Genomic DNA, 26,174 nt, shown 5'->3' with positions numbered 1-26,174 from the left:
TAAGGGAAGAATCAAGTCTTTATTGAAGTGACCGATCTCAGGGGTAGAGCAGGAGTTGGCTCAGTGGCAGGTAGGCAGGCAGGCAGAAGTCCATGAAAGGCGACGTTCCAGCGAAGACTGGTCCACAGTGGAGGCTTTTTAAGGGTGATGGCGATCGCTTTGATGTCAAGGGAGAGCGGCGATTGCTTTGATGGCCAGCCGGGGTGAAGGGGGGGGGGTCAGCAGGTGTCAAGGGCGAGAGGCTGTGACAAGAACACATTCATTGTAAAAATATAATGACAAATTAAAGTGCCGTTCTTCTTCTTCTTCTTCCCATCTATTCTTCTCATCCATGCTTGTCCGGTCCATGTGGAGGTTTCAAACGGGCGAACTGCTCGTAACAAACTCACCTATTTCTTTTTGATATGGCATCAGCTGATTAAAATCTGGATCTACCGGACTGCTCCCATAGCTCAGGTGGGTTTCCAATCACAACACATGTATGTTCAGTAACGCTTTCAAACACTTCTGTATGAATTAAATTGTCCTTCTGTAGTAAACCTTATTGCTCTGGCACCGATGGACAAAATATATATTCAGAAGTCACTTGCCCACATGTGCCAGCTCCTTTATATTAACAAGTCTTCCCAAGTCCCCGCATGAGATAATCATGTTTTGAACTGAAACGTTTGAAATAAATAACTATAGGAGAAAGGAGGGGAAAAAAAGGACCAGCTCTTATAGATGAGATCGATAGAAGATGCTTTTTTTATATTCATATATGTATATATAATGCCTTTACATCATAAAACACAGTTTAAAATACATACAGTGAGGATACTTGTTTTCCATATATATTTCATACACTCAAGATCTTTTAAACCGTCAACATTTGTGCCTCACACGTTTGTAGAGCAATAATATTTGCACCATGAGCATAGTTCATATTAACAATATATATATATATATATATATATATATATATATATATATATATATATATATATATATATATATAATGTATGTGAGTTTATACAGTTTTCCAAACTTTTCAAGTATATTTGTATCTTTGTATTCATTGATATTTACACTGGCTTTATACACAGTATATGGGAGCTGAGAATCAGAGAAATTCACGCTACTGCATAAAATATTACTGCATATGTACGGTCACTGACTGGACTCCGAGGCTTGAATATGCACACAGAGTTGTCTGTGAGAGGTTACACGCTGGTGTGTGTGTGTGTGTGTGTATGTATGTGTGTGTGCGTGCACGCACGCGCACATACGCCTATGCATGCAATTATGTGTCGGTGTGTTCACATGTTTGTGAGCGTGCATGCATGACGCGTCCATCTGTCTGTTTTGGACGTTCATATCTGCATTTGCGTGCAGGTATGGGGCAGTGCGCTGGAGGATGCATTTGTGTGTGTGTGTGTGTGTGTGTGTGTGTGTGTGTGCGTGTGTGTGTGTGTGCACCAAAAGGATATGGTTTGCATTGTCGGTTTGAAGATTTCAGTTCATTTAGTTCACCTTGGTTTGGTTTCAGTTCAGTGTAGTTTACTTCAGGTCAGTCATCATTCGTTGGGGTCACAAGTACTTGGGTTGCCCCCACCTTTGGGGAGCCCATCCCCCCCACCCCACCCCCAAGTCTCTCAAGCCACCAGTGTTCTTTGCCTTTGCGCCATTGGCTGACACTGGCATCAGTCAGGTAAGGAATAGAGGGGAAGAAGAATCTGAGATGGTTTCAAAACCAAGTATTTCACCCTTGGTTCTGAAACGGTCCAATTCTTTAAGTATTTCCCCCCTTTAAGACCAACAACGTGTAAATACGCTTTTCAAGGCTGTTAAAGGAAGGGTTCTGATAGCTGAATGCAGCTGGCAGACTCTGTTTTAGCCCGGGGAGCCTGCTTGTAGCCCACAGAGTTTATTCTGCCTTACAGTTTTCTTTTTGCAGTCAGCAACAGCTTAAAACAGACTTAAAACAGCAACAGACTTTAAAAAATAAAAGTCTGTCAGAGGTGCCTGAGTGGCTTTTTGTCCTTGATGAGGTCATCACTCAGCAACAGTTGCACGCTGCTGATGACATAATCACTAATGACATCATCAGGTGAGGACGGTGACGTACAAGCAGCCGCTGGCAAGATGCTACACCCCCCCCTCCCCCACGCATGTGCTTTTTGCGGCACGGTGGATGATGTCATCAGCGCGCGACACACAGGAAGCGATAGTGATGGTTGTAGAACCGGCGTCAGTGCTAAGGTAAGGAGGCATGTTTTATGAGAGCGGCGCGCTGCTGCTGCTGCTGACATCATCGTGGCACGTCGGTCAGGAACCTCACGCTCAGGCGTCGATGCGGAAGGAGAGCAGTTTCTCGGAGTGCATGTTGTTGAGCGTGCGGAGGTCGGGCAGCTTGAGGAGCAGCTTGGTGAAGCGGGGGGATTCTCCGTGGAGATGGTTGTTGCTGGAGGAGAGGGAGGACTTGCTGACCAGAGAGCGCAGGGCTCTGATCAGGCTCTCCTGGAGCTGCTCCACAGAGGCCACGTTCTCGATCCCTGACCGGTCTGAGAGAGAGAGAGAGAGAGAGAGAGAGAGAGAGAGAGAGAGAGAGAGAGAGGAGAATGAGGCAGGAAGAGAGAGATAGAGAACAAGTATTAGTCAATCTGTAAACTGTTTGGGAGTCCGACTCTGATTCAGTCCGACTTCTATTCTGACTCAGCCAAAGTCTAGAAATCAGACCGAAAGAATTTGAGTTATGAAAGCAATGTCTTTATCTTTTCACCACTCCACATTTCTTTTTCTTTTTTTGTCCCCTTTTTCTCTCCAACTGTACTTGGCCAATTACCCTTTTTTACAAGCCGTCCCAGTTGGTAGTCTGCAGCCCTCCCTCTACCGATCTGGGGAGGGCTGCAGACTACCAAATATCTCCTCTGATACATTTGGAGTCGCCAGCCGCTTCTTTTCACCTGACAGTGAGGAGTTTCGCCAGGGGGACGTAGCGGGTGGGAGGATCACGCTATTCCCCCCAGTTTCCCCCCCGAACAGGTGCCCCGACCGACCAGAGGAGGCGCTAGTGCAGCGACCAGGACACATACCCATATCTGACTTCCCACCCGCAGACACAGCCAATCATGTCTGTTGGGACGCCCGACCAAGCCGGAGGTAACATGGGGGTTCGAACTGGCGATCCCCATGTTGGTAGGCAACAGAATAGACCGCTACGCGACCCGGACGCCCACCACTCCACATGTCTGACTCATTTTTTTATCGGCACCGCCCTCCCTTCACCCCAACCCCGCTCACCTGCTGACACCAGAACCACGGCGGTGAATAGACCCAGCTCCTCGGCGCTGAGCTCCAGTGTGGACAGCTTGTGGCTGAAATCAAACATGGCGCCGAGGAGTTCTCCCATGCCCATGGCCCGCAGCTCCTCCAGCCCGTAGGTGGCGCCGGAGATGAAGGTTACCGTCTGCTCCTTCACGTTAAACAGCGAGGCGAAGCGCACCATCAGCACCTGGGGGAGGGTGGGTGTTTGAAGGGGGGAGGCTGTTAGTTATGTATGTCTGTTTTTCTGTCCATCTTCTTTGTTGTCTTTGTGTCTGTCTGTCTGTCTATATGTTTGTATGGCTGGCTTGCTGGCCGAGTGTCTCTCTCTATTCTTTTATCTGTCTTTTTTTATGTCGGACTATCTGTCTGACTCTGCGTTTATCCGTCTGACTACCTTTCCGTTTTTCTATCCCTCTATCTGTTGTGTGTGTGTGTGTGTGTGTGCGTGTGTGTCTGTCTGTCTGTCTGTCTGTCTGTCTGTCCGTCTGTCTGTCTATCAGGCTTTCTGCACATTCATCTCTGTTCATCTTTATCTTTGTATATTTGTCTTTATTGCTGTCGTAGTTTCGCTGGTTGATCCCATACGAGATTCTAGATCTGATTCTGAACATGTGGTTTTTGTATGAAGTTCAGGCCGCTGTGTGACCACTCTGGAAATCCCTCTTAAGTGTTTCTTGTGGTCAGAGCTATCTAAGCCTATGTCTCTATTACGTTATCTTACTTTAAACTAGAATGTGTCAACACTCGGTAGAATCCTGATGATGATGATGATGATGATGATGGTGTGTGTGTGTGTGTGTGTGTGTGTGTGTCCTTGTGTTCCTTGCTTGCATACCTCGAAGGTCCCGGCCTTCAGCAGGGTGACCTGGTCATTCTGTGAAAGAGTGCTGAATCCTGGGATATGTTTTGCAAACTCCACCACCTCCCTCACGGCAGGAGTGAAGGAAAGAGAGAAGTCCTCCCAGATCTCCTGGGGAGTCTTGGAGGGGTCCGCCTGGGGACACATGTTCATGGGACATGCCTGCAAAGACAGTGAAAAACAGATGAAGACATAGATAGGTAGATAGATAAGACAGATAGATAGATAGATAGATAGATAGATAGATAGATAGATAGATAGATAGATAGATAGATAGATAGATAGATAGATAGATAGATAGATAGATAGATAGATAGATAGATAGATAGATAGATAGATCGGTTCTTACCAGCACTATGCCTGTGCGGGTCTTCATTGGGCAGTTCTGGGGGGCGTGACTGATCAGGCCGTCGCCTCCAAACACGTTACTGTTGTGCAGACTCCGCCTCCCGTTGCTAAACTGTTGACGCATGATGTTCTGACCGTTTTCAGTCTGCAGGTAACCGTTGCACCCAGTGGTCAGGTTGTTGTTGTGGTGAAAGATGGTGTTGTGGCCGTCGGCGTGGTAACCGTTGGGGCATCGGTTGGGCCCCCAGTTGTCCAACTCTCCGTTGTGGTACTGGTGGTTCTGCTGTGGTGCGTGGGGAACAGTCAGCTTGTCGTGGGCGTACAGGAAGGTCTCGCGATGAGCCCGGGCAATGGCAGTGATGGTGGAGTCCACCCCGGGGCTTGGGGGGCAGAGGGGGGGAGAGACGGGGGAGGCCAACATAATGGGGGAGGGGCTCTGAGAGGGAGGAGGCACGCACAGCATGGTAGGAGGCAGTGGAGAGGAGGCCGGTGCGGGCGGAGAAGGAGATGAAGGGGTGAGAGGGAGGGCCGGGGGCTGTGGCTGAGGAGCGATGGTTACCCCCGGGCACGGAGATGAGGAGGAGGAGGAGGAGGAACAGGAGGAGGAAGAGGAGCCGGAGGAGGAAAGGCTCGCTAGCTGGAAGTCATTCTGCAGCTGGTTGTTGACCATGTTGTTCATGGCGCTTTGCATCTCAGCCAGCATCCTCTGCTTCTCCCGCTTAGGGATACGACCAAAACGCACCGCTAGAGAGAGAGAGAGAGAGAGAGAGAGAGAGAGAGAGAGAGAGAGAGAGAGAGAGAGAGAGAGAGAGAGAGAGAGAGGATACTTTACTGTGGGTAAACGTACAAAATCAAACTAACCCCTTAATCTTCCTTCCCATCTCTGCATACACCAACACAGCAGACAGACAGACAGACAGACAGACAGACAGACGGACAGACAGACAGACAGACGGACAGACGGACGGACGGACAGACAGACAGTCAGATGGAGACACATACCATCTCTGCTCATGCCGACAGACAGGCACTTCTTAAAGCGACACTGCTGACATCGGTTCCTGTTGATCCTCATGATGGTGCAGCTGTCGTTCTTCAGACACTTCTTATACTGGATGTTCTGCTGGATGCTGCGGCGGAAAAACCCCTACAAAACCACAACCATGTTACTGTTTCATCCACTGACCGACTGACTGACTGACTTAAAGACTGACTGATTTATGGATTGACTGAATGGCCGATAGCTTATTGACTCAGCTGACTGATTAGTATCTAGATTAATTGATCGGAGTGAAGTTTATGGTCAGTAATGAGCAACTAACGATGAAAAGTTTAGATAACGTAGATTTGTATGTGTGTGTCTTTCTTACCTTGCAGCCTTCGCAGGCGTGCACACCGTAGTGGAAACCTGAGGCCACGTCGCCGCAGACCTTACACAGCAACACCATGCCGTTCAGTTCTGAGAGAAAACACACACACACACACAAAGTGTCAGGCTGCAGGTCAAACACATGATAGAACTCAGGGTTCTGATTCAAGACTTGGTGGTTTTAAAATTGACATCCTCAATAGGTTAGAATTGGCCCGGTCGAATCTATCTAGCTTGTGGCTAGTCACATCCATTCACTTCAGTAGTGTGCACTAAAAGTGATACCAGGGACTGATACCGGAACTATTTCTCTTAATGTGACTGATGAGAAACTACTCAAATAGAATTCAAGATGCCCAAGTGTTAATTTATGTTCTTTAGCATCGGGAGTCTATTTCTGCCCTTCTGTTTTACTGTGGGATCATCTATATAGTGTAGATTATACAGGGCTCGTTAGCGCGGCGTCAGGCATGTGATATTAGAATACGAGCGATCTTGTCACTGGCCTTTGAACAATCATCTTTATTTGAATATACACAGAGTTAGATGCAACAAGGAAATGTGGTAAACTAGTCAAATCAGCATTTTACTGCTGGGAATTGTTGTTCCTTTACCTTCTCATTTTTAAAAAAAATGTGTATTCAAAGGTCACTTGGTCATTTATAAAAGATTTATAAATTTGCTCTAGGCTAGTTATATAATTTTAAATTACATAATCTTCCTGTTGGAAAGCCAACCCAGCTGAAAAATAACATTTTTTTTAATTTATTTTTTTGCGGATTCACAGGTTGTTTTCTTACATCCACCCTGCTGTTTGGACCACTGCTTAAATGGTGCTTACTGGTGAGGCTGGCCACAGACTTGCTGGGCGACGCCCTCAGGGAGCTGCCATCGTCACGGCGACGGGGGGATGCCCCTGATGAGGATGACGAGGAAGAGGAGGAGGAGCCGTCTTCCCCCGCCGAGCCCGAACTGGAGCTGCTGCTGCTGCTGAAGAAGGAATGAGGGGAGGACGAGGTGAAGCATGGCTGGGAATTGGAGTTTTCACTGCACATGGACACCGGACTGGTTCCCCCACATGGGCCCACGTAGGAGATCACTCCTCCTGGAGGGCAAAAGGGAGAGAGAAGGAGAGAGAGAGAGAGAGAGAGAGAGAGAGAGAGAGAGAGAGAGAGAGAGAGAGAGAGAGAGAGAGAGAGAGAGAGAGAGAGAGAGAGAGAGGAGTGAGTTTGACAGCTGACTCCATATTAGCGGAGGGTTTACTGAAGCAAAAGTCAAAGGTCACCGGCCACACATGGGCTAGTGTTGACACCATTAGGGCATGGATTTATAGTTGAGTTGGCAGGACCAGTATCCCCCACAATTCTCATCTAAACAGGTTCGGCTATGTGAACATCACCCAAAACCATGGAAGACCCTGTAGCTATCGTTGACCTCAAACAGAGGCAAACAAAATATATTTTACAGATTACTGGTTTTTCAAAGATGTTGCAGAGATGATTTCCCAGTTCTTGCGCAACAGTCAGAACTACAGTTAAGTGGGGTTGGGTGCCGTAAAGAACAAGATGGGGTTTGTCACGGAATTGCACGTCACGTGTGGGATGCGGCCAGGGACATACATAGGCAAACAAAGATAAACTGAAATAATGTGAAAGAAGTAAGAGAAAGAGAGAGAGAGAGATGAAGGGGCAGGCTGTCTATCAACAGTTGGACACCCTCTGATTCCCTCAGAGAGCCAGGCATGAGGGGGCGGCTTTATCTGCATGTGTGTGTGCACGTGCTTGTGTGTAGGTGTGTGTGTGTGTGTGTGTGTGTGTGTGTGTGTGTGTGTGTGTATGACTGGATGTGCGTAGACACACTCACGTGCATATGTGTGTGTGTGTGTGTGTTTCTTGTGTTTTCCCGAATGTCTCCATAGCTCCCTCTGGTATGCAGGTGGGTGGGACAGATGACAGATGATTACGCAAGGAGGGCCTGGCTGTTTATTCTGTCACCGTGGCAACCGGTGGGGGCGGGGGGGCCGCAGTATGGAAAGACACTTCAAAACAACTTGGCTTTCTAGGAATTGTGCATGGGGGAGGACAGGGGAGCCGGGGGGCTCCTCCTCCAACTCTGCCTTTCCTCCTCTCATGAACCGAGCCTCCTCCCCCTTGTCCTCCACCCCGCCTCCTTCCCTTATGCCTGTCTGCACAAAAGAAAAAGTTCCTTGAAATCCCCCATGATGCCTTGTGTGCTTCAGGAAACGCTAGCCAGAGTCATCTGGCAGCCATGTCCGAGTACGATTCCAGGGATGGCAAAGAGCCACTGAGCAAGGCATTTTGCTGCCCCCTCATAGTAAGTGCTTCTGCATTAATAAAGGTTTGGGAATTGACAATTGAAAATATAAGCAATTAAAACAATGCATGCCGTCTATGGCATTCATAGTTTAGGCCATTGGTAGAGGCTGTTTCAATATTCGTTTTGCTATATGTAACTAATAATCATTCATATGGTAGAGAAGAGATCAAGGAACTTAGCATTACATTTATTCTCAAATACCAAATCTGGTCTGGATTTGGTCATGGACACAACCTTGTACAGCACATAACAGTAAAGGAGAGAGAGAGGGGGGTAGATAGAGGGAGATTGATGGATGGAGGCTGTCTGAGCTGGCAGAGGGAGGGGGGCGGTTGAGCCACGTGAGAAGAGTACCCGACACCAGAACCTTCCAGATCCCGTCTGTTGGACCAGGTGGAATACAGGATGGATCGGCGCCACTGAGACTTCTGCCCACACATGCCAGGCCCCCGCTCGGCTGAGGGATCAATTCACTGGGCTCCGCAAAAATACACGCAGCTCGGATACTGAAGTCCCCAGAGCTTCGAAGCCGCTGCGTTTCCTCCGTTTCCAAAGCCACTCTCAAACTGAATGTGTTTCTTTGTTGAGGATGCCTACTATGGTGACTTTGCAGACTATTCTACTGTAGCCCAGCTTGTGCGAAGTCACTGATGACAGCAGGGTGACTTGGGCTGCACAGCCGAGACGCTATCGACTGTGTGTGTGTGTGTGTGTGTGTGTGTGTGTGTGTGTGTGTGTGTGTGTGTGTGTGTGTGTGTGTGTGTGTGTGTGTGTGTGTGTGTGTGTGTGCGTGTGGTCATTACAGGAACTGAACAAGGTGACAGTCCCCACACTACAATGGGCATCAATTATATCAACGACCACAGGGCTGTGTGGAGCGCTGGCAGGCAGGAGAGACTCTGTGATTTAGTTTGAGAACACAAAACGCTCCTCGGAGAGAAGAGTTCCCCATTCTCTTTCTCTCTTTATCTCCCCCCTTCCCCTCCTCCTTCTGAAACTGCTGCTTTAACTGTGCCCACGTGCCAGGGCCGCACGTGGTGCCTGCTTTTCTATCCGTATGTCTCTCTAGATATGGCACAGAAGAATAAGACACACACACACCCACACCCACACCCCCCCACACACACACACACACATGCAGCAATGACTGCCGACTGCCTTTTACTGCAGCTGTTAGTCTTTTATCATGTGGCACGCAGTGGCACACAAAACGGCTTCGCACGCACACTCGTGCCACAAAAAAAGATATGCAAGGTTGAACACACATGCACAACAAGGCTTGTTAGTATGCAGACAAGCAAGCTTTCGCCAAGAGACAAACACACAAAAAAGAATGTTTGCTAAGGACTGACACAAATAGTGCACTAGGGGAAGAAGTCACATGCCCCCAGATATTAAAGTTGCCACAAAAAGGCATGCACGTGCACACACAAACACATGTAAGCTCTCGTACATCAACTAGAGCAGAGTTGCACAGATACGACAAGCAAGCTTGTATTGCACACACACACACACACACACACACACACACACACACACACACACACACACACACACACACACACACACACACACACACACACACACGTTATGATGGATAGTTTGGGTTTGGCTAGATTACGTCCTTGGATTTATTATAAAATGTTACTGTCATTATGTAGGACTTACACCTTAGATTTCTTTCTTTTTTATCATATAAAGCACAAATAAAGCCTACCAAAATGTATCTTAACATTGCTGTTGAAAGATGAAATCCACCTAGCTGAAAAAACACTACTTGTTCTTTTAGGAAAGCAGAAGAAGAAAAGTCGTATCTGCATGGCCAACATTTTGTTTTAAATTTAGGTAGCAGTCTTTTACCACATCCCCATAGCTCTATGGCGCAACACAATAAGGACTGTGGGGTTTTTCCCCCCCAAAAATCAGATTAGAAACACAGTTTCAAGTGCAAGTCACATGGAGTTTTTTCCTACAGAGGCATTAGTGTATTTTTCCACACGACAGTCACAACGGAATAGTGACGACCGGGCCGAGCAGTGTAGGTATGACAGCATGCTGAATGAAGGCCAGGGTCCTTGGTAATACTCTAGCCATGCAGTGATTTTTACTGGGTGAACGTTGTAACGACCACGGATGAGTAGACTCGCTAGCCCCTTGGCTAACAGGTCGGACCCTTTAGTCGGCTGGTTAACGTAGTGACCCGTTTCTCGGCTGCGGCGGTTCCCGGCTGCCCCGAATTCGCTACAGGTGTCAGGTTCAACTGAAGGGTACGAAGGACACGTTTGTATGTACTGCCTATTCTGTGTTTTATTCATTCCTGTTTTTTTTTTTTTATCATTGTACTATTACAGCACTCTGACAACGCAATCCGTCAGGCTTTGACAGTGACCACGTGACAAGAGGCCTCCTACCCATCTCGTTTGTATATGCAGTTTTTACTATTTGTTTTACTCCGCCAACCCACTGTGTTTATTTCCTTTTACGTGCAAAGGTCCCTTTGGCAATAAAACTCTTGGCTCCGTGGCGGGGAAGGCTACAGTTGGGCCTATTGTCTCGGTGTTCGTGTGTGTGTGGGGGGGGGGGCTTGTCATCACGAGCTGGCACTAAAGGAAACAGGACAAACCACAATCCTGTGGTTCCTGACAGAGTTTAGACAAGGTGTGTTACTGAGATGCAGCTCCAGTCTGATCTGTTCTGTAAACATACACACAGGCACGTGTCCCAACCCCCCCCCCCAAAAAAACTCAATTAATCCGTTAATACAAATGTTCATTGAAGCGTCACTCAGTCGGCCAATCAGTTGGTCAGTAAGTCAGTAAAAGCTCTCCTCGTCCAGTCGGGCGTGAAGCTACTCCGGCTGGTCAGTCAGCCTGCCAGTCAGTTACTCAGTTAGTCCCTCCGTTATTCAGCCGCGTATCCAGTCAACCAGTCAAGTCAGTCGTTCGGCGATGACGTCAGTGTCGACACTGGAACAGAGGGTCAGAGGGTCACTGTGTCAGGTGTCCCCACAGCAACTCGGCACGTGCGCCCGTCTGTTCTGCTGCTGTTCGCTCCTCCCACGGCCGCGCCCCCTCCCCCTCAACTGCACCAATCTCTCTTTCTCTATGAATCATTCTCTTCCTCCCTTTTCTATCGCACTCTATCTTACGCTACCCTTGGTGGCTTCTTTCTGTTTCTGTTTCCCCTCTCCTCTTTCGCGTTACACCTCTCTCTTTGTTTAAGACTTTTAGTCTCTGGACATCTTTTATCCCGTCTTTTTTTTCTCCTGCTTCTCCCTTTCTCAATTGTTTTCCGTCTGTCGCCTGTCCTCGTCCCCTGTCCCTCCCTCCGTCACTCTCTCCTCTTCCCTGTGCGCTCGTCTCTTTCTTCATTCGTTCTCCTGCCTCGATTCCTCATTCCTCCCATGTGACTCGAATTTCCTCCAGAATCTCTCTCCAGACACTCCTCCCATCAAACCTTTCCTGTCCCCCTTCCCCACTTATTCAACGCTAAACTAATTATCCAGGCAAAAATGATTTACATTACATACTAACGAGCAACATCATTCTCTAATGTTCTGGTGCATTCGCTCAGTCCAGTCTCTCTGCCGCAAATGAACTCAAGACACTTAGCACAGTGGTCAGGAAGGTCTCGAAGGTTCTACAAATTTTACATCTCCAGTATTTTACAGTGCTGACTCGTTTGCCACCCGCTGAAAGAGCTTTTAACGAGTAAATAGATAAAGTGAATAAATAAAGTAAAAGGTAAATATATTTTAAACTTGGAGAGATCTGTATTCAGAGGGGAGACGAGAAAAAAAGAAAAAGTCTAAATAGAGACACCAAGAAGCGGAACTTTGGAGAGTGAATCCGGCCGCCGCCTTTTCACTGACCCATTACATAAGAGCCGGCGTGTCAGGACCGCTTTCCAGGCGTCCAAATGGGTCAGCGTGACATAAAACCAAACAGCAAGAGGAAATCAAACTAAAGCAACTCGTCTCACAAGATGTCAGACATCGATATCCGCACGGCATTTTAGGACTAAGTGTGGAAGTAATAGGTGTCCACACTGCTTCAGTGGGTACATTAACGACCTTCCCTTATAACACACGTTAGATCGCAGATTTCAGGAGCCCATTCGTTCATCAAGCCGACAAAATTTAATGACAGCCCACGAACTCATGTCCAATTAGCAAACCTACGTATCGGTGAGATGAAGGTCACAAAGTGACAACGGGAAACATATTGGGCGGATTTTCGAAGAGAAGGCTATTTAAAGGACTTATCTGAACAAAACGTGTGTGTGTGTGTGCGTGTGTGTGTGTTGTCCCGGCTTGTTTGCTGCAGCGAGTCTCCCTCGTGCAAGGTCGGGGAGAGGCTCGTGTGTTCCAGTCACGCCCCTGCGCCACGTGCGTCCTCGGAGAGCAGGCTGCGCAACGAGACTGGCTCCCGCAAGTCCCGCCCACAGGACACACACACCCCACTTCCTTCCCGCCCCCTCCGCCTCGGCTCACGTTTCCCCCATACTGAACACACACACGCTACACATGTACACGTATACACACACGTGTACACACGCTGATGTCTGGCGCTGTCCATGGTACCTGGCGGACGCTGTTCCAAAAAAACACTGTACACGCAAACGTCGGAATTTCCGGGTTTCAAAACTAGAGTAAGGTTAGTTTACACTTTCAAGGGATTTTTACATTAACACCTATGTCAGGGTTGTCTCGAAGGAGCAGAAAGAGGGTGATGTTTTTATCTTACTCTCAAAACAACACACGTTCAGCACAGTCAACTGCTATTCCACATTCGTGAAAAAAAATCTGGAAAAAAATAAGGGAATATGGATGAAGTAGCCTACTTAAATAAACCCTGTACATTATGCATGGCTCTGACCCTAAAGGCTAACTATCACCCAATGACGGATCTAGCCTCCATTGTTGTATAAAACTATGACGAAGTTAAACTTGGATACTATCACCCACAGCTGAGGGGGGGGGGTCTAATCAGTTTGTCGTGCTTATTGGCTTGGCTTCCTGTGTAACTGTGTCATACAGAGAGAAGGAGGGGAGTCAAGACGCATCAGATTGGTTTCGGCCAGTGTCCCACTTACTTTCCGACTGCCACGGGAGGGAATGACGCCCTACCCCGGTCACAAAGGCTGCTGTTCCCTCCCTACACCAAGCTAATGTAAGAACGCATATGGCAGGGCAGGCATGCATCGGAGAAAAGGGAGGAAAGAGGGGAGGGCAGAGGGGAGCACACAGGGTCAGCTATAGGAAAAATGGAAGGGAAGGGAGAGGAAGAGGTGTGTGTGTGTGAGTGAGTGAGTGAATGATGGAAGAATTATGCAATGAGCTCGAGCTTTACTGTAGCCAATCGGATGAGGCGTCGGGAAGCAGAGCGCAGTGAAAACAAAACGCACATGGCTCGACCCGCCGGTCCATGTGAACGCATCGGGGGCTGGCCGGAACTCGCACACAAACACGCTCTCACACACGCACATCAACGAGTTACCGGCTGCTCCACCTGACACCGACCCACCTGTCATGACCTACTTCCTCGAAATCTACCGGAGCACGCTGACGGGACCCGTGATGTCCGGAGACACACTCACGACACAAAACAGGGACTTGTGTTTGGGCGAATTTGGCACTCTTTACGCAATTTATCGCCCTTTTGCTACAGAACAGCAGACCTGAACACAACGACGAGCGCTCACTGTGTTCCTCTGTCTAAACATCCTGTCTTTATATCATTCCCAACCTCTTTTTTTAAAGTAGCCCACTATGCGGCACGTTGCATCCAATACTCATAAAGCCATCATAGCCTTCGTGATCCCATGTGAGCCGAAGAATGACGTATTAATTGGGGCAGTAAGGCAGCCCAGATATTTTAAACACCAACCCAGTCTCGCAATCATCCTGAATATTCAGTGTGTCATGTAGTGTTCATATCACAGTTGGATTTGGAGCAAATTGCTGAAGTAGGCTACTACTTGGAGAAGCCATTTTTGCGCAGAGCAAATCCATATACAAACCCCGACAGGGGCAACAAAAGACTGGGAAAGTTGAGGAATGCTCAAAAAACACCTGTTTGGAACATTCCGCAGGTGAACAGGTTAATTGGAAACAGGTGAGTGTCATGACTGGGTGTCAGGATGGGGCGAGGTTCACCACTTTGTGAACAACTGCGTGAGCAAATAGTCCAACAGTTTAAGAACAACGTTTCTCAACGTACAATTGCAAGGAATGTATGGATTTCATCATCTACAGTCCATAATATGGGCGATACGGGTTCGCTTCCCGGCCACGGCAGTTCCTGTGGTTGCGTTGTCCCCCAAATTCGCTACAATATCATCAAAAGATTCAGAGAATCCGGAGAAATCTCTGCAGATAAGCGACGAGGCCGAAAACCAACATTGAATGCCCGTGACCTTCGATTCCTCAGGCGGCACTGCATTAAAAACCGACATCATTCTGTAAAGGATATTACTACGTGGGCTCAGGAACACTTGGGAAAACCATCATCAGTTAACACAGTTCGTCTCTACAAGTGCAAGTTAAAACTCTACCATGCAAAGCGAAAGCCATATATCAACAACACCCAGAAACGCCGCCGGCTTCTCTGGGCCCCCTAAAGAGGAAGAGGACCATCCAGATTGTTATCAGCTTAAAAGTTCAAAAGCCAGCATCTGTGATGGTATGGGGGGTGTTAGTGCCCATGGCATCATGGGTAACTTACACATCTGTGAAGGCACCATTAATGCTGAAAGGTACGTACAGGTTTTGGAGCAACATATGCTGCCATCCAAGCGACGTCTTTCTCAGGGACGTCCCTGCTTATTTCAGCAAGACAATGCCAAGCCACTTTCTGCACGTGTTACAACAGCGTGGCTTCGTAGTAAAAGAGTGCGGGTACTAGACTGCCCTGCCTGCAGTCCAGACCTGTCTCCCATTGAAAATGTGTGGCGCATTATGAAGCGCAACATACGACAACGGAGACCCCGGACTGTTGAGCAACTGAAGTCGTACATCAAGCAAGAATGGGAAAGAATTCCACCTACAAAGCTTCAACAATTAGTGTCCTCAGTTCCCAAACGCTTATTGAGCGTTGTTAAAAGGAAAGGTGTTGCAGGCATCAAATTCAAAATGAGTGAATATTTGCAAAAAAACAAAAAACAAAGTTTATCAGTTTGAACATTAAATATCTTGTCTCTGTAGTGTATCGTATCATTGTATTCTGTTTTTATTTACGTTTTACACAACGCCCCCACTTCATGGGAATTGGGGTTTGTAGGTTACCCCCGCACCCTGAGAGCCAAAGCCCTAATTCCCAGTAATCGTGCAACATCACATCATCAACGAGTCGCCATTAAAACTGGCCGGAAACGTGTCTTTTCATTTTTTACGTACGATACAGTCAACAAGGAGCCTTGGCGAGAAGCGAACCTGGCGTATGTAGTATATCGAAATCCGGCGTTTCGAGTCACAAAAGTCCACATATTTCACAATCTGACATTAAGGAATGGATGAGTAAACCGTAAGCAAGGTTGAGACCAACTCCATTTTTTACGCATGATGCGAGTTCGGACAACGCCACTGGCTATACGTGACAGTTAAAGAGTTTTGGATGAACTTAGCCTAGAGCCACTGAACTTGTACTGTTTACACCAAAGCACTCTCCTGCAAGTCTTTAGCACTGCAGACAACAAAACTTCGTGACACATTATTCCATCACCTTGTTATACTGGATCTTGTACGATACAATGAGATATAGAGAAGTCGTCAGACAAGACAACAACGCCGCAGCGGTCACAAGCGAGGTGATGCCGTCAACATAAAGCACAGAGCAGGGAAGCAACTTTTCTGCTTACCTGTGTTGTTATTGTTGTTGTTGTTGTTATTGTTATTTGTGTCCATTGCAGTCGTCATTCTGAGCTCCGAGAGAGTCATGCAGAGATGTTCTGAAACCTGGAGAGCCTCCTTATCGGTCAATAAACTCAGTTAAAAGTCGATCGTTTCTGTATCTCTTTTCGAGGAGCAGGGAGAAGAGACTCGATTCATAAAGCTGCTGCTACAGACACCATCGTCTTCCCTCGACACAACGATATAGCTGCTCTGTTGCTGTAAATGCTGCTGCAGGAAGCTGTGGCTGAGCCTGATCTACCTCTCTCTCTTTTGCTCTCTCTCTCTCTGTCTGATGTGTGAAAAAAGAGGCACGCCGTCTGTGCTGTCACTTTCTGCCTTTCTCTATGTGTGTCGCTATGAGCCTCTTGTTTCTTCCTCCCTCTTTTGCTGCTAGGCAAATCTCTCTCTCGCTCACTCTCTAGCTCTCTCTCTCTCTCTGTCTCTCCCTCTCTCTCCCCTTCTGGCCGCACGCGGCAGAAAACGGGACCATGTGACCGCGGGGAGAGCCTCGTGCCCCAGTGACACACTTTCTCTCTGTACTTTTTAAATCTCCGCGCACGTGGAGCTGCCGGCTCCACCCGAGCGTTTATGGGACATGTAGGCGAAGATCTCTCTCTCTCTCTCTCTCTCTCTCTCTCTCTCTCTCTCTCTCTCTCTCTCTCTCTCTCTCTCTCTCTCTCTCTCTCTCTCTCTCTCTCTCTCTCTCTCTCTCTCTCTCTCTCTCTCTCTTGTAGTTTTCCCCTGGAAACCAAAGCTGTATTGACGTTGTTGGCAAAGGCATGAGTGTTGGTGGGAAACAGGCGATAGATAGTAAGGGGAGGAGAGGAGAGGAAGATAAAAAGAATAGCTAGAGAAGAGAAAGACAAAGAGAAATATGTTCAGCCTTGGTATTCAGACAGTCATCATATTCTGAATAACAGATCAGCAAGAAAACAGAAATACAAAGTTAAACATAGACTGACCGTGAATTCGGATTTTGAATACTGTAAGAATGACAACCGACATCATTTAGTAGCTTTCTACCTTTTCTATTCACCCCACGACCACAAGGCCTAAACCACAATGTGAATTCTATATGCTTTGTTTTAATGTTGGCTACTTTGGAGTCAAATGAATAGAATTCACCATGCGGTGCAGGTAAATACATGACATGAGCTATCATCATCATCTGCGGTCACTCGGGGTTGAGTATGACCGTCCTCCCTCTGACTCCTCAGGTGGGTGTAGAGGCTGATCCTGGAGCCGCGTAATGGGAGGACACCTGCACGTAACAGCTTTTTACGTGGAGAGGCTGATGCACCTGCAGCCACCACATGGTCCTTGGCAGGGGGTGGCCAGAGTCCAATGGCATGGAGAACCAAGATGACTGGGGACCACCCTCTGTTGCAGCCTTCATCCACCTTCACTGCTGTTGTGACCTGGAGACATCTTCCGCCAGTTCCACCATTGAGGTCTTTGTTGGATCGTGCTTCATCTGGAACCTCCCACTTGACCTATCCGCCTTGGGTGACCCTACCAGCAGCCAAGCTCCGGACTGCAAAACGCTTGGGATCATTGGTACACGCAAGCTTTTCCACCACGACAAGGTGGTGAGCTAGGAGAAGACATGAGATATAGACCATCACCAGAAGGCGTTTTTTGTTGTTGTGTTGTTTGTTTCATACTGCAGTAATACAGTATAGATGGGGTGTTATATGTTAGAGCGTGGTGCACATATGTTTACATATTTTATTCTTATTTCTATTTCTTATTTTATCTTCTATTTCTATTCATTGCTATTTTCTTATTTCTATTTATTTCTATCCATCCATCCATTATCCAAACCACCTATCCTTACTCAGGGTCGCAGAGAAGCTAGAGCCTAGCCACAGCAGTCATTGTGTTCGAGCCCCGGGGTTGTCCAACCTTGGGGGTCGTCGTCTGTGTGGAGTATGCATGGTCTCCCCATGTCTGCGCGGGTTTCCCCCTGGTGCTCTGGTTTCCTCCCACAGTCCAAAGACATGTAAGTCAGGTGAATCAGCCGTACTAAATTGTCCCGAGTTGTGTGTGTGTGTGTGTGTGTGTGTGTGTGTGTGTGTGTGTGCGCGTATGTGTGTGTGTGTGTGTGTGTGTGTGTGTGTGTGTGTGTGTGTGTGTGTGTGTGTGTGTGTGTGTGTGTGTGTGTGTGTGTGTGTGTGTATGTGTGTGTGTGTGTGTGTGTGAGCCCTGTGATGGACTGGTGGCCTGTCCAGGGTGTCCCCCCACCCGCCACCCAATGACTGCTGGGATTTATTTCTATTTTCTTGCTATCTTGTATCTTGTTATTTTTTCTTCACTAGAGCATGAGTGTCTGTAATAGGACCCAATTTCCCCTCAGGGATTAATAAAGTATTCTGACTCTGATTCGGAAAATTGAAGTCCAATGATTCCGTGATTACAAACTTTTCTCAGATTACTCCGTTACCCTGGGGACAGAAGATGTCTGTGCGTCAGAGAAGAGGCATTGTGAAGGTTGCTGGCTTGAATCAGTGGATGAATAGTAAAAAAGCTGGTGTGAAGAAGACCAACTTCATGCTCTCTGCTCCGTTGAATACAGCAGCTAACGTTCCCCTGAGCGGGGCACTTAACCCCGAGCTGCTACCGTGCAGCTGTGCAGTGGCTAGCAGCGAGACACTGTGGTTGAACAAGGCTATGCTGAGGTATGAATGTGCGGAAATGTATGAATGTGAGGAGACAAGCATTGCTGCAAAATTCTTCCCCTACACGGATAGAGGTTGCAAAACAAATATACCATTTCAGGTTATACATAGACTATGAAGTACTTGGAATTTTCACTTTATCTAGCAAAGGAGGAGAGAGCCTTACATCTTCAGTGGAGCTGAAGGGGCGTACAAGGCAGAATGAAAGTGTGGATAGGCCACATTTAAACCAACACAGGAAGTTGGTTAAAGGTCAAACTCCAGCTCACCCCCAAACCCCTTCATTTTTGTAACCTTTCTTCATACAGGGAAGCTGGATTGAGCTCAGAAGCTCTCTTAGTAACAATCCAGTATGTCAGTTAGCCCCAACACACACACACACACACACAAACAAAGCTTCTCTTCAAAACTGTTTTTTCATGCATGTTCCAAAATTATTTGATAGATTGAGGAAATCAAGGATTCACAAACACTGATGCATAAAATACATTTCTATGTATTTGTTTTTACCTATTCTCATGTAAAGTGCATTGCATTGCATTGTAAGATATGATACGATACAATACGATACAACTTTGTCAGTTTGCACTGACATTCATTTTGCATCTTTAAGCAGTTCCGTTCAAAAGATTAATGCACAAAGTAAGCGTACAGTTACATATGTGACATACTATCATAGATGTACAAAAAACATCAAACAGTCATGACAAGTACAACATGTCACATTGGATTCAGCTCTCAATTAGCAGCACACTGATGTTGGGTTAGCAACAGGATAGACTGACGTATAAAAGAATCCTTTAGCCTGTTGCGTTTAAATTGAAGACTCTAAATGGCCTATTAGAGAGCAGAAGTCGGTATTCTCCTTTTAAAACATGCGGGGAATCAGAAGGGATACTGTTAGCTAGTCTGAGCATGCTGTTGTTGTGAGTTGCTTGAAAGGAGGGCGCCACAAGTTGGCCAATAATCTTCGCACAGATTTGGATTTGATCATATAGTTTAGTTTTAAGTTTCACAGAAGTATGTAGGAGTGGTGCAGGATATGTATGAGGGGAGTATGACAATGGTGAGGTGTGCAGTTGGAATGGCAAATGGGTTCAAACTGGAGGTGGGATTACATCAAGGATAGGCTCTGAGCCCTTTCTTGTTTGCAATGGTGATGGACAGGTTGACGGATGAGATCAGGCAGGAGTCCTCGTGGACGATGATGTTCGTGGATGACATTGTGATCTGTAGCGAGAGTAGGGTGCAGGTTGTGAAGAGCCTGGAGACGTGGAGGTATGCACCGGAGAGAAGAGGAATGAAAGTCAGTAGGAGCAAGACGGAATACCTATGCGTGAATGAGAGGGAGGACAGTGGAATGGTGAGGATGCAAGGAGTGGAGGTGACGAAGGCATAGGAGTTTAAATACTTGGGGTCAACTGCCAAAAGTAACGGGGAGTGCAGAAGAGAGGTGAAGAAAAGAGTGCAGGCAGGGTGGAGTGGGTGGAGAAGAGTGTCAGGAGTGATTTGCGACAGAAGAGTACCAACAAAAGTTAAAGGGAAGGTTTACAAGATGGTTGAGACCAGCTATGTTATATGGTTTGGAGACAGTGGCACTGACGAAAAGACAGGAGGCGGAGCTGGAGTTGGCAGAGTTGAAGATGCTAAGATTTTCACTGGGAGTGATGAAGAAGGACAGGATTAGGAACGATTATATTAGAGGGACCGCTCAAGTTGGACAGTTTGGAGACAAAGCAAGAGAGACAAGATTGAGATGGCTTGGACATGTGTGGAAGAGAGATGCTGGGTATATTGGGAGAAAGATGCTGAATATGGAGCAGCTAGGGAAGAGGAGAAGAGGAAGGCCAAAGAGGAGGTTTATGGATGTGGTGAGAGAAGACATGCAGGTGGCTGGTGTGACAGAGGAAGATGCAGAGGACAGGAAGAAATGGAAATGGACGATCCGCTGTGGCGACCCCTAATGGGAGCAGCCAAAAATAGTAGTAGTAGCAGTAGATAGGCTGCTGAGGCAGGCCGTTCTGCAGTGCAGCATGACACTCTGAATGACTGATTTAAAAAACAGGAAAATAATCTGGCTACAGTCTCCAAAAGATCTACAAAGAAAGTGAATATGCTGCTGTATCTTCTTACACAAAATTCTGTATGAGAAGTCCATGATAGGGTGGTATCCATCATAACATCCTGGTATTTCTATGAAGAGACTCATTTAATTTCTAAGTTGTGAATTGTCGCTGGAGACAGCTGACAATCAGAAGGAAGGCTAAAAATAATTTCCTCTGTCTTGTTAGTATTGATGATGAGAGCATTTTTATCACAACATTCATTTAGCCAGTCAACATTACACTGGTACAATCTAAAGACACTGGTTGGGCACATAGGTGGTGCAATCAGCAGTGTACAATGTGAACAACATAGGTGAGCTAATGCAGCCTTGAGGTGCTCCAACATTATCCCTGATCGGAGAGGAAAGTGTATCTTTTACCTTTACCAGCTGTATTCTGTTTGTGCGAAAAGAGTTGTACCAGTAAATAAGTTTTGGATTGAACTGTAAACGAATAATTTTGGTCAGGAGTCGATCAGGCTGAATTGTATTAAATGCAGGTGAAAGGAAAAGAGCAAAAATTTACAAAAAAGAGGTACAAAATGTACTATACAATAAAGCTTGCTTGCTTGCTTGATTGTTTGCTTGATTGATTGATTGATTGATTGCAACCTTAGGGAAACAAATGCATTAGCCACCTCAGTTTTAGTCACAGTGATGTAATATCAACAATAAAATCCAAAACTGATTCTGTCTGGGCAGGCAGAGTAAAAAAAAAACAAACAAAAACTTTCACATCTTTCAAAAACTGCTGTCATCTTACCATTGAGCAAGACACTAATCCCCAAACTAGTCCAGTGGAACTACAATTGCTGGAACTGTAATAGTAGTAGTTGCAGTAGAAAACTCATCCTGTACTAGATATCCCCCCGTTAGAATGGTTGGTGCGGGTGCTCACCTGCATGAAGCCCTGGCAACACATCACTCCCACCCTTGTCCACCTTCACTGGCCCCTGGTCAAATCCTGCATTTCCTATAAAATCCTCTCCCTTACCTATAAATCCCTCCATGCTCTTACCCCCCAGTACCTATCAGACCCCCTCAACACCTATATTCCATCCAGGAATCTGTGGTCCACAGACACGGCCCACTTTTCATCCCCCACACCAGTCCTGCAGACTTTTGGGGATAGAGCCTTTAGTGTGGCAGCAGCCCCCACACATTGGAAGTCTGTTCCAGCAGAGATCTGCAACACTGCTTCTTTGGACAGTTTTAAAAGACTACTGAAAACCTACCTTTTTTTACTAAGGCCTATGGTCTGTAGTCTTTGATCTTTGTTTTAATCTTTTTTTTGGTTCTTATCTACTGTAAAGCGTCCTTGGGTTACTTGAAAGGTGCTATACAAAATTAAGTTGTTTTTGTAGAATGAAAGAATGAAATAAAGATTGAATGAATGAATGGATGAATGAATGAATGAATGAATGAATGAATGAATGAATGAATGAATGAATGAATGAATGAATGAATGAATGACCGTAAAGTAGAGGTGGCATTGAATTTATTTTGTGGTGATTTGCAGCGGCGGTGGCAGATTTGCAGTGATTAATACACACTTTGGCAAAGAAGCTTGATAAATGGATTGACAATTGTGACATTTGATCATTTTCGTTAATAAGATTCGTTTATTCGACATTCGTTTATCACATGTACCATATCATAAATTATCCTATATTTCATCATCGATTATATCGTAACGATCAGATCATGTTGGTTGTTTTGGTGCGAACATTTTCCCTGGGCAACACCGGGTACCTCTGTTAGTAGCTAATGGATGGATACTACCACCAGATTAATCAGATTCTGTAACAGGTTCTAGGAATTGTACGAATCTGGGTGCAGCACCAGATATTCAGTGCACAACAATGTTGAAGTCTCCATCAAATATTTCACAGCAGAGATACAGCAGGTTGCCATTGTTAAATAGGGTAAGGAAAGAGCTTATCTAAAAGTTTCAAGAAAGTTTCGGAAGGGAAGGGATTATCATTTTCAACCCATTCCTTTACCTAATCAGCGACAAAACATGCACTCATGTCGCTTCATACAAAGCGCAAAGAATACAAAACATTTATTTTCATATTCACACGTTAGCCTTTAATTCTCCTTGTCTTTACTGTTTGTCTTATACTCATTTTTCTAATTGTAGTCATGTCTTCGGTGTGTATTTACTCTTTTTATTCATTTTATTTGCGCAGCACTTATCGGGTCAGTGCTGGTGTCTTTTAAACATATTTAATGAATAGACTTGAGTCATTAACTAGTAACACAAATGTTGCCATCCGTGGTTGGATAGCGTGTGTGGGAAAGTTTTTTTTTTTTTAAATACAAGATTCTTCTTGAAACTCCAGGTAAGGATCCAAATAGGTCAAACTTCTGTTTTTAAGATTTTCTAAGACAGAGGCGTGGGATCTTGGTATCGGTGGTGACATGCTGCTCAGATTCCACAGCTGGGTCAGAATAATAGGGATAGAAAGGGCAACAGTCTTCCAAAACCTACAAAGTTACAAATTCAGGGAGCAGAATAAAGATGTGGTGGATAGGAATGGCTCCAACATCTTTGGCAGAGCTTCAACCAGGTCAAAAGGAGGGGGCTCAGACTATCAGCCTTCAAGGTCTGTCACGTTGCAGCTATTTGGCCTCCAAGCTAAGCCTTCCTATTCTCTCCTTAATGGCACTATGTAATGGGATACTTTGTCGATCCCAGAGGAGAAATTCACTTTACTCTTGCTTTCAGTGTCAACCACAGGGCAGCACTCCTTGAGCTGTTAGGGGCTTAATGGCCTTGCTCGAGGGCACTTCATAAGATTTTGGTCGAAGGGCACCACAATGCTGCCTTCAGTTTTCATGATATTCATACCTACAGCTCTGGCACTATTCACTAATTGTATTCATAGTTATTATTAGTTGAACTTGTATTGCAAGTATCAAGTCAACGTGACTTTTGTACTACTATTTCCTCACAGATTGATACTCGGCTCAGTTCTGTCTGTATGGGTGTCCTCCAGATGCTCTGGTTTCCTCCCACTGTCTGAAAGATGACCATAATGGTTGAGTTGGAGACACTGAATTGTCCTTGAGTATAAATGGTGTGTCGTCTGTGTGGGCTACCTGGCCATGGTGTATTTTATGCCTTCTTGCTGGGCTCAGCTCCTGGCCCTCATGAAGATTAAGATTGGTCTTTTCTCCATAACCAGGCTGCTATACGACTGACAAAATGATAAGAGCACCAGAATGAATGAGAAAGATGATACCTTGTATTGCCGCTCCAGTGGCAGCTGTGTTTGGTTTCTGCCCCTTTGCAGTAAGAATCATTAATTCTCATGGCCTGCCATGTAGTATAGTGACTAGGTATTTTCAGTTGGTTCAGAATCAGAATCAGAATACTTTATTTATCCCCAAGGTGCAAGTTCTATCACAGACAGTCACGCTCTAATAGCTAAAAACTAGCAAGATACAAGATAAGAAAATAGAAACAAAAACAAATAGAAATAAAAGATAAATAGAAATAGAAAAAAAATTAGTTGTACTGCATTGTTAATTGCACGAGTGTTTATACCAGCTAGGCCGTAGTGTGTTGTATTGTGTTGTTGTTTCCAGTCTGCTGTGTTATAAATTTGCACAATGTCAGTGTGTTTTATTGTGTGGAGAAAGCAATTTCCATCAACCCTGTTTTGTGAAAATAAAAGCGTTTTGACGGACTTTGATGAATGAATCATTGAACCTTGACGTTTTTGTTTCAACATTTGCTGAGTGTTTTGGAAATGCTTGACATATAAAAAAAAACTTTAACCTGTACCTGATCGAATGGCACAGAGACAAATTCCTGTACATTTACTGTGCTTAGCACTTTACATTCTGGCTGTAAAAAACATAATCCATCTGGTGTCTTTTATTTTGGCTTGCACAGGTCGACTTTTATGATGGCGTCCCTACAGACACAGTTGTCCGTTTCTGCGGGTGGGAAGCCGGATGTGGGTATGTGTCCTGGTTGCTGCACTAGCGCCTCCTCTGGTCGGTTGGGGCGCATGTTCATTCACCAATCAGTGAGAGAAGTGAGAGCGACTGATGAGGCAATCCTTCTGATGTTAGGCCTGTATTCTGTGGAAAGCCTGAGGCACTGGCCAAGACGTGCATTGGAGAGTCTTTTTTTCCCCCTGGTTCTTGATCGAGTTCATTGACGAAAACGATGACTCAAATATGTACGTGGAGGGGAAAATTGTGAGTAGGAGCATTGCAATAGCTCTCATGTTTTTGAATCGAGCTTGGGGAACCACGGCGATCCAAAAGTCACTCACCCCAACGTCCTTGTGTTGTGCTTTGAGCAAATCAGATGTTCCCATCTCCAAGACCTCCATCAGGAGGTCAGGAAAATCAGCATCCAGGAAAATACCAAATAATGAATGCAGAGCAGAATTAGGACGATACCCACTAATTATCAAAATTCAAAAGAGAGCATTTAGATTCTATAATCACCTAAAAGCAAGTGACCCTGACATGCTCCATAACAAAGGCCTCACCTACAGAAAGACTCTAGAGAAGAGGAGCCCCCTCAGCCAACTGGTTCTGTGACTCGGCTCACAAACACATGCAGAGCCCCCAGACAGAAACCCCATCAGACTAAAACAAATGATAAGAAAACAAAAAGAAAACTATTTGACACATTGGAAAGAAACAACCAAAAAGCAGAGTAAACTGGAATGCTATTTGGCCCTAAACAGAGAATACACAGTGTCAGAATACCTGAGCACCGTGACTGATCCAAACGGAGGGGAATCCTTGACCATGTACAGACTCAGTGTGCAGGTGCTTGCCATGGAGAGAGGCCGCCACAGGCAGACCTGGCTCTCCAGACAAGATAGACTGTGCACCCACGGCATACCCAGCTGCTGCAGAGACATATACGTATACTACCCACAGAATACAAACATCCAAAAAGCTTTTGAAAACATGAGTAATACTAAAAACTTCCAAATCTGCTGGGTGAAATACAGCATTGTGCAAACGCAGTAGCAAGATTTGTGAGCTGCTGTGACCGGAGAAGGGCAGCCAATGGAGTCATGGTCACTTGCGGTCGAGTATGACCGTCCTCCCCCTGGGTCCCTCTGGGTCTTCAGGTGGGTGTACAGGCCGATCCTGGAGCCACATAGTGGGAGGATGCCTGCGCGAAACACCTTTTTACGTGGAGTGGCTGATGCCCTTGCAACCACCACATGGTCCTTGGCAGGGGGTGGTCAGAGTCCAATAGCATGGAGAACCAAGACGATTGGGGACCACTCTTTGTTACA

The 26,174-nt window shown here is 46.1% G+C and overlaps 1 protein-coding gene across 1 annotated transcript; it reads right to left on the bottom strand.

Annotated features, from left to right (window-relative positions):
* Positions 1-729: 729 nt before the first annotated feature.
* Positions 730-16,595, bottom strand: nr1d1 (nuclear receptor subfamily 1, group d, member 1). Its single transcript, XM_056287389.1, has 8 exons — positions 16,077-16,595; positions 6,724-6,987; positions 5,884-5,972; positions 5,516-5,660; positions 4,515-5,257; positions 4,142-4,327; positions 3,283-3,493; positions 730-2,543 (listed from the first exon to the last, which is right to left on the bottom strand). Exons 1-8 carry the CDS (start codon positions 16,153-16,155, stop codon positions 2,323-2,325), a joined length of 1,938 nt encoding a protein of 645 aa, XP_056143364.1. The 5' UTR covers positions 16,156-16,595; the 3' UTR covers positions 730-2,322.
* Between the last annotated feature and the right edge of the window lie 9,579 nt (positions 16,596-26,174).

This window comes from Lampris incognitus, chromosome 10 (assembly GCF_029633865.1).
Source record: "Lampris incognitus isolate fLamInc1 chromosome 10, fLamInc1.hap2, whole genome shotgun sequence".
NCBI classification, from domain to species: domain Eukaryota; kingdom Metazoa; phylum Chordata; class Actinopteri; order Lampriformes; family Lampridae; genus Lampris; species Lampris incognitus.
The sequence above is the reverse complement of the archived record's forward strand: the minus strand, read 5'-3'. Positions and strand labels throughout refer to the sequence as shown.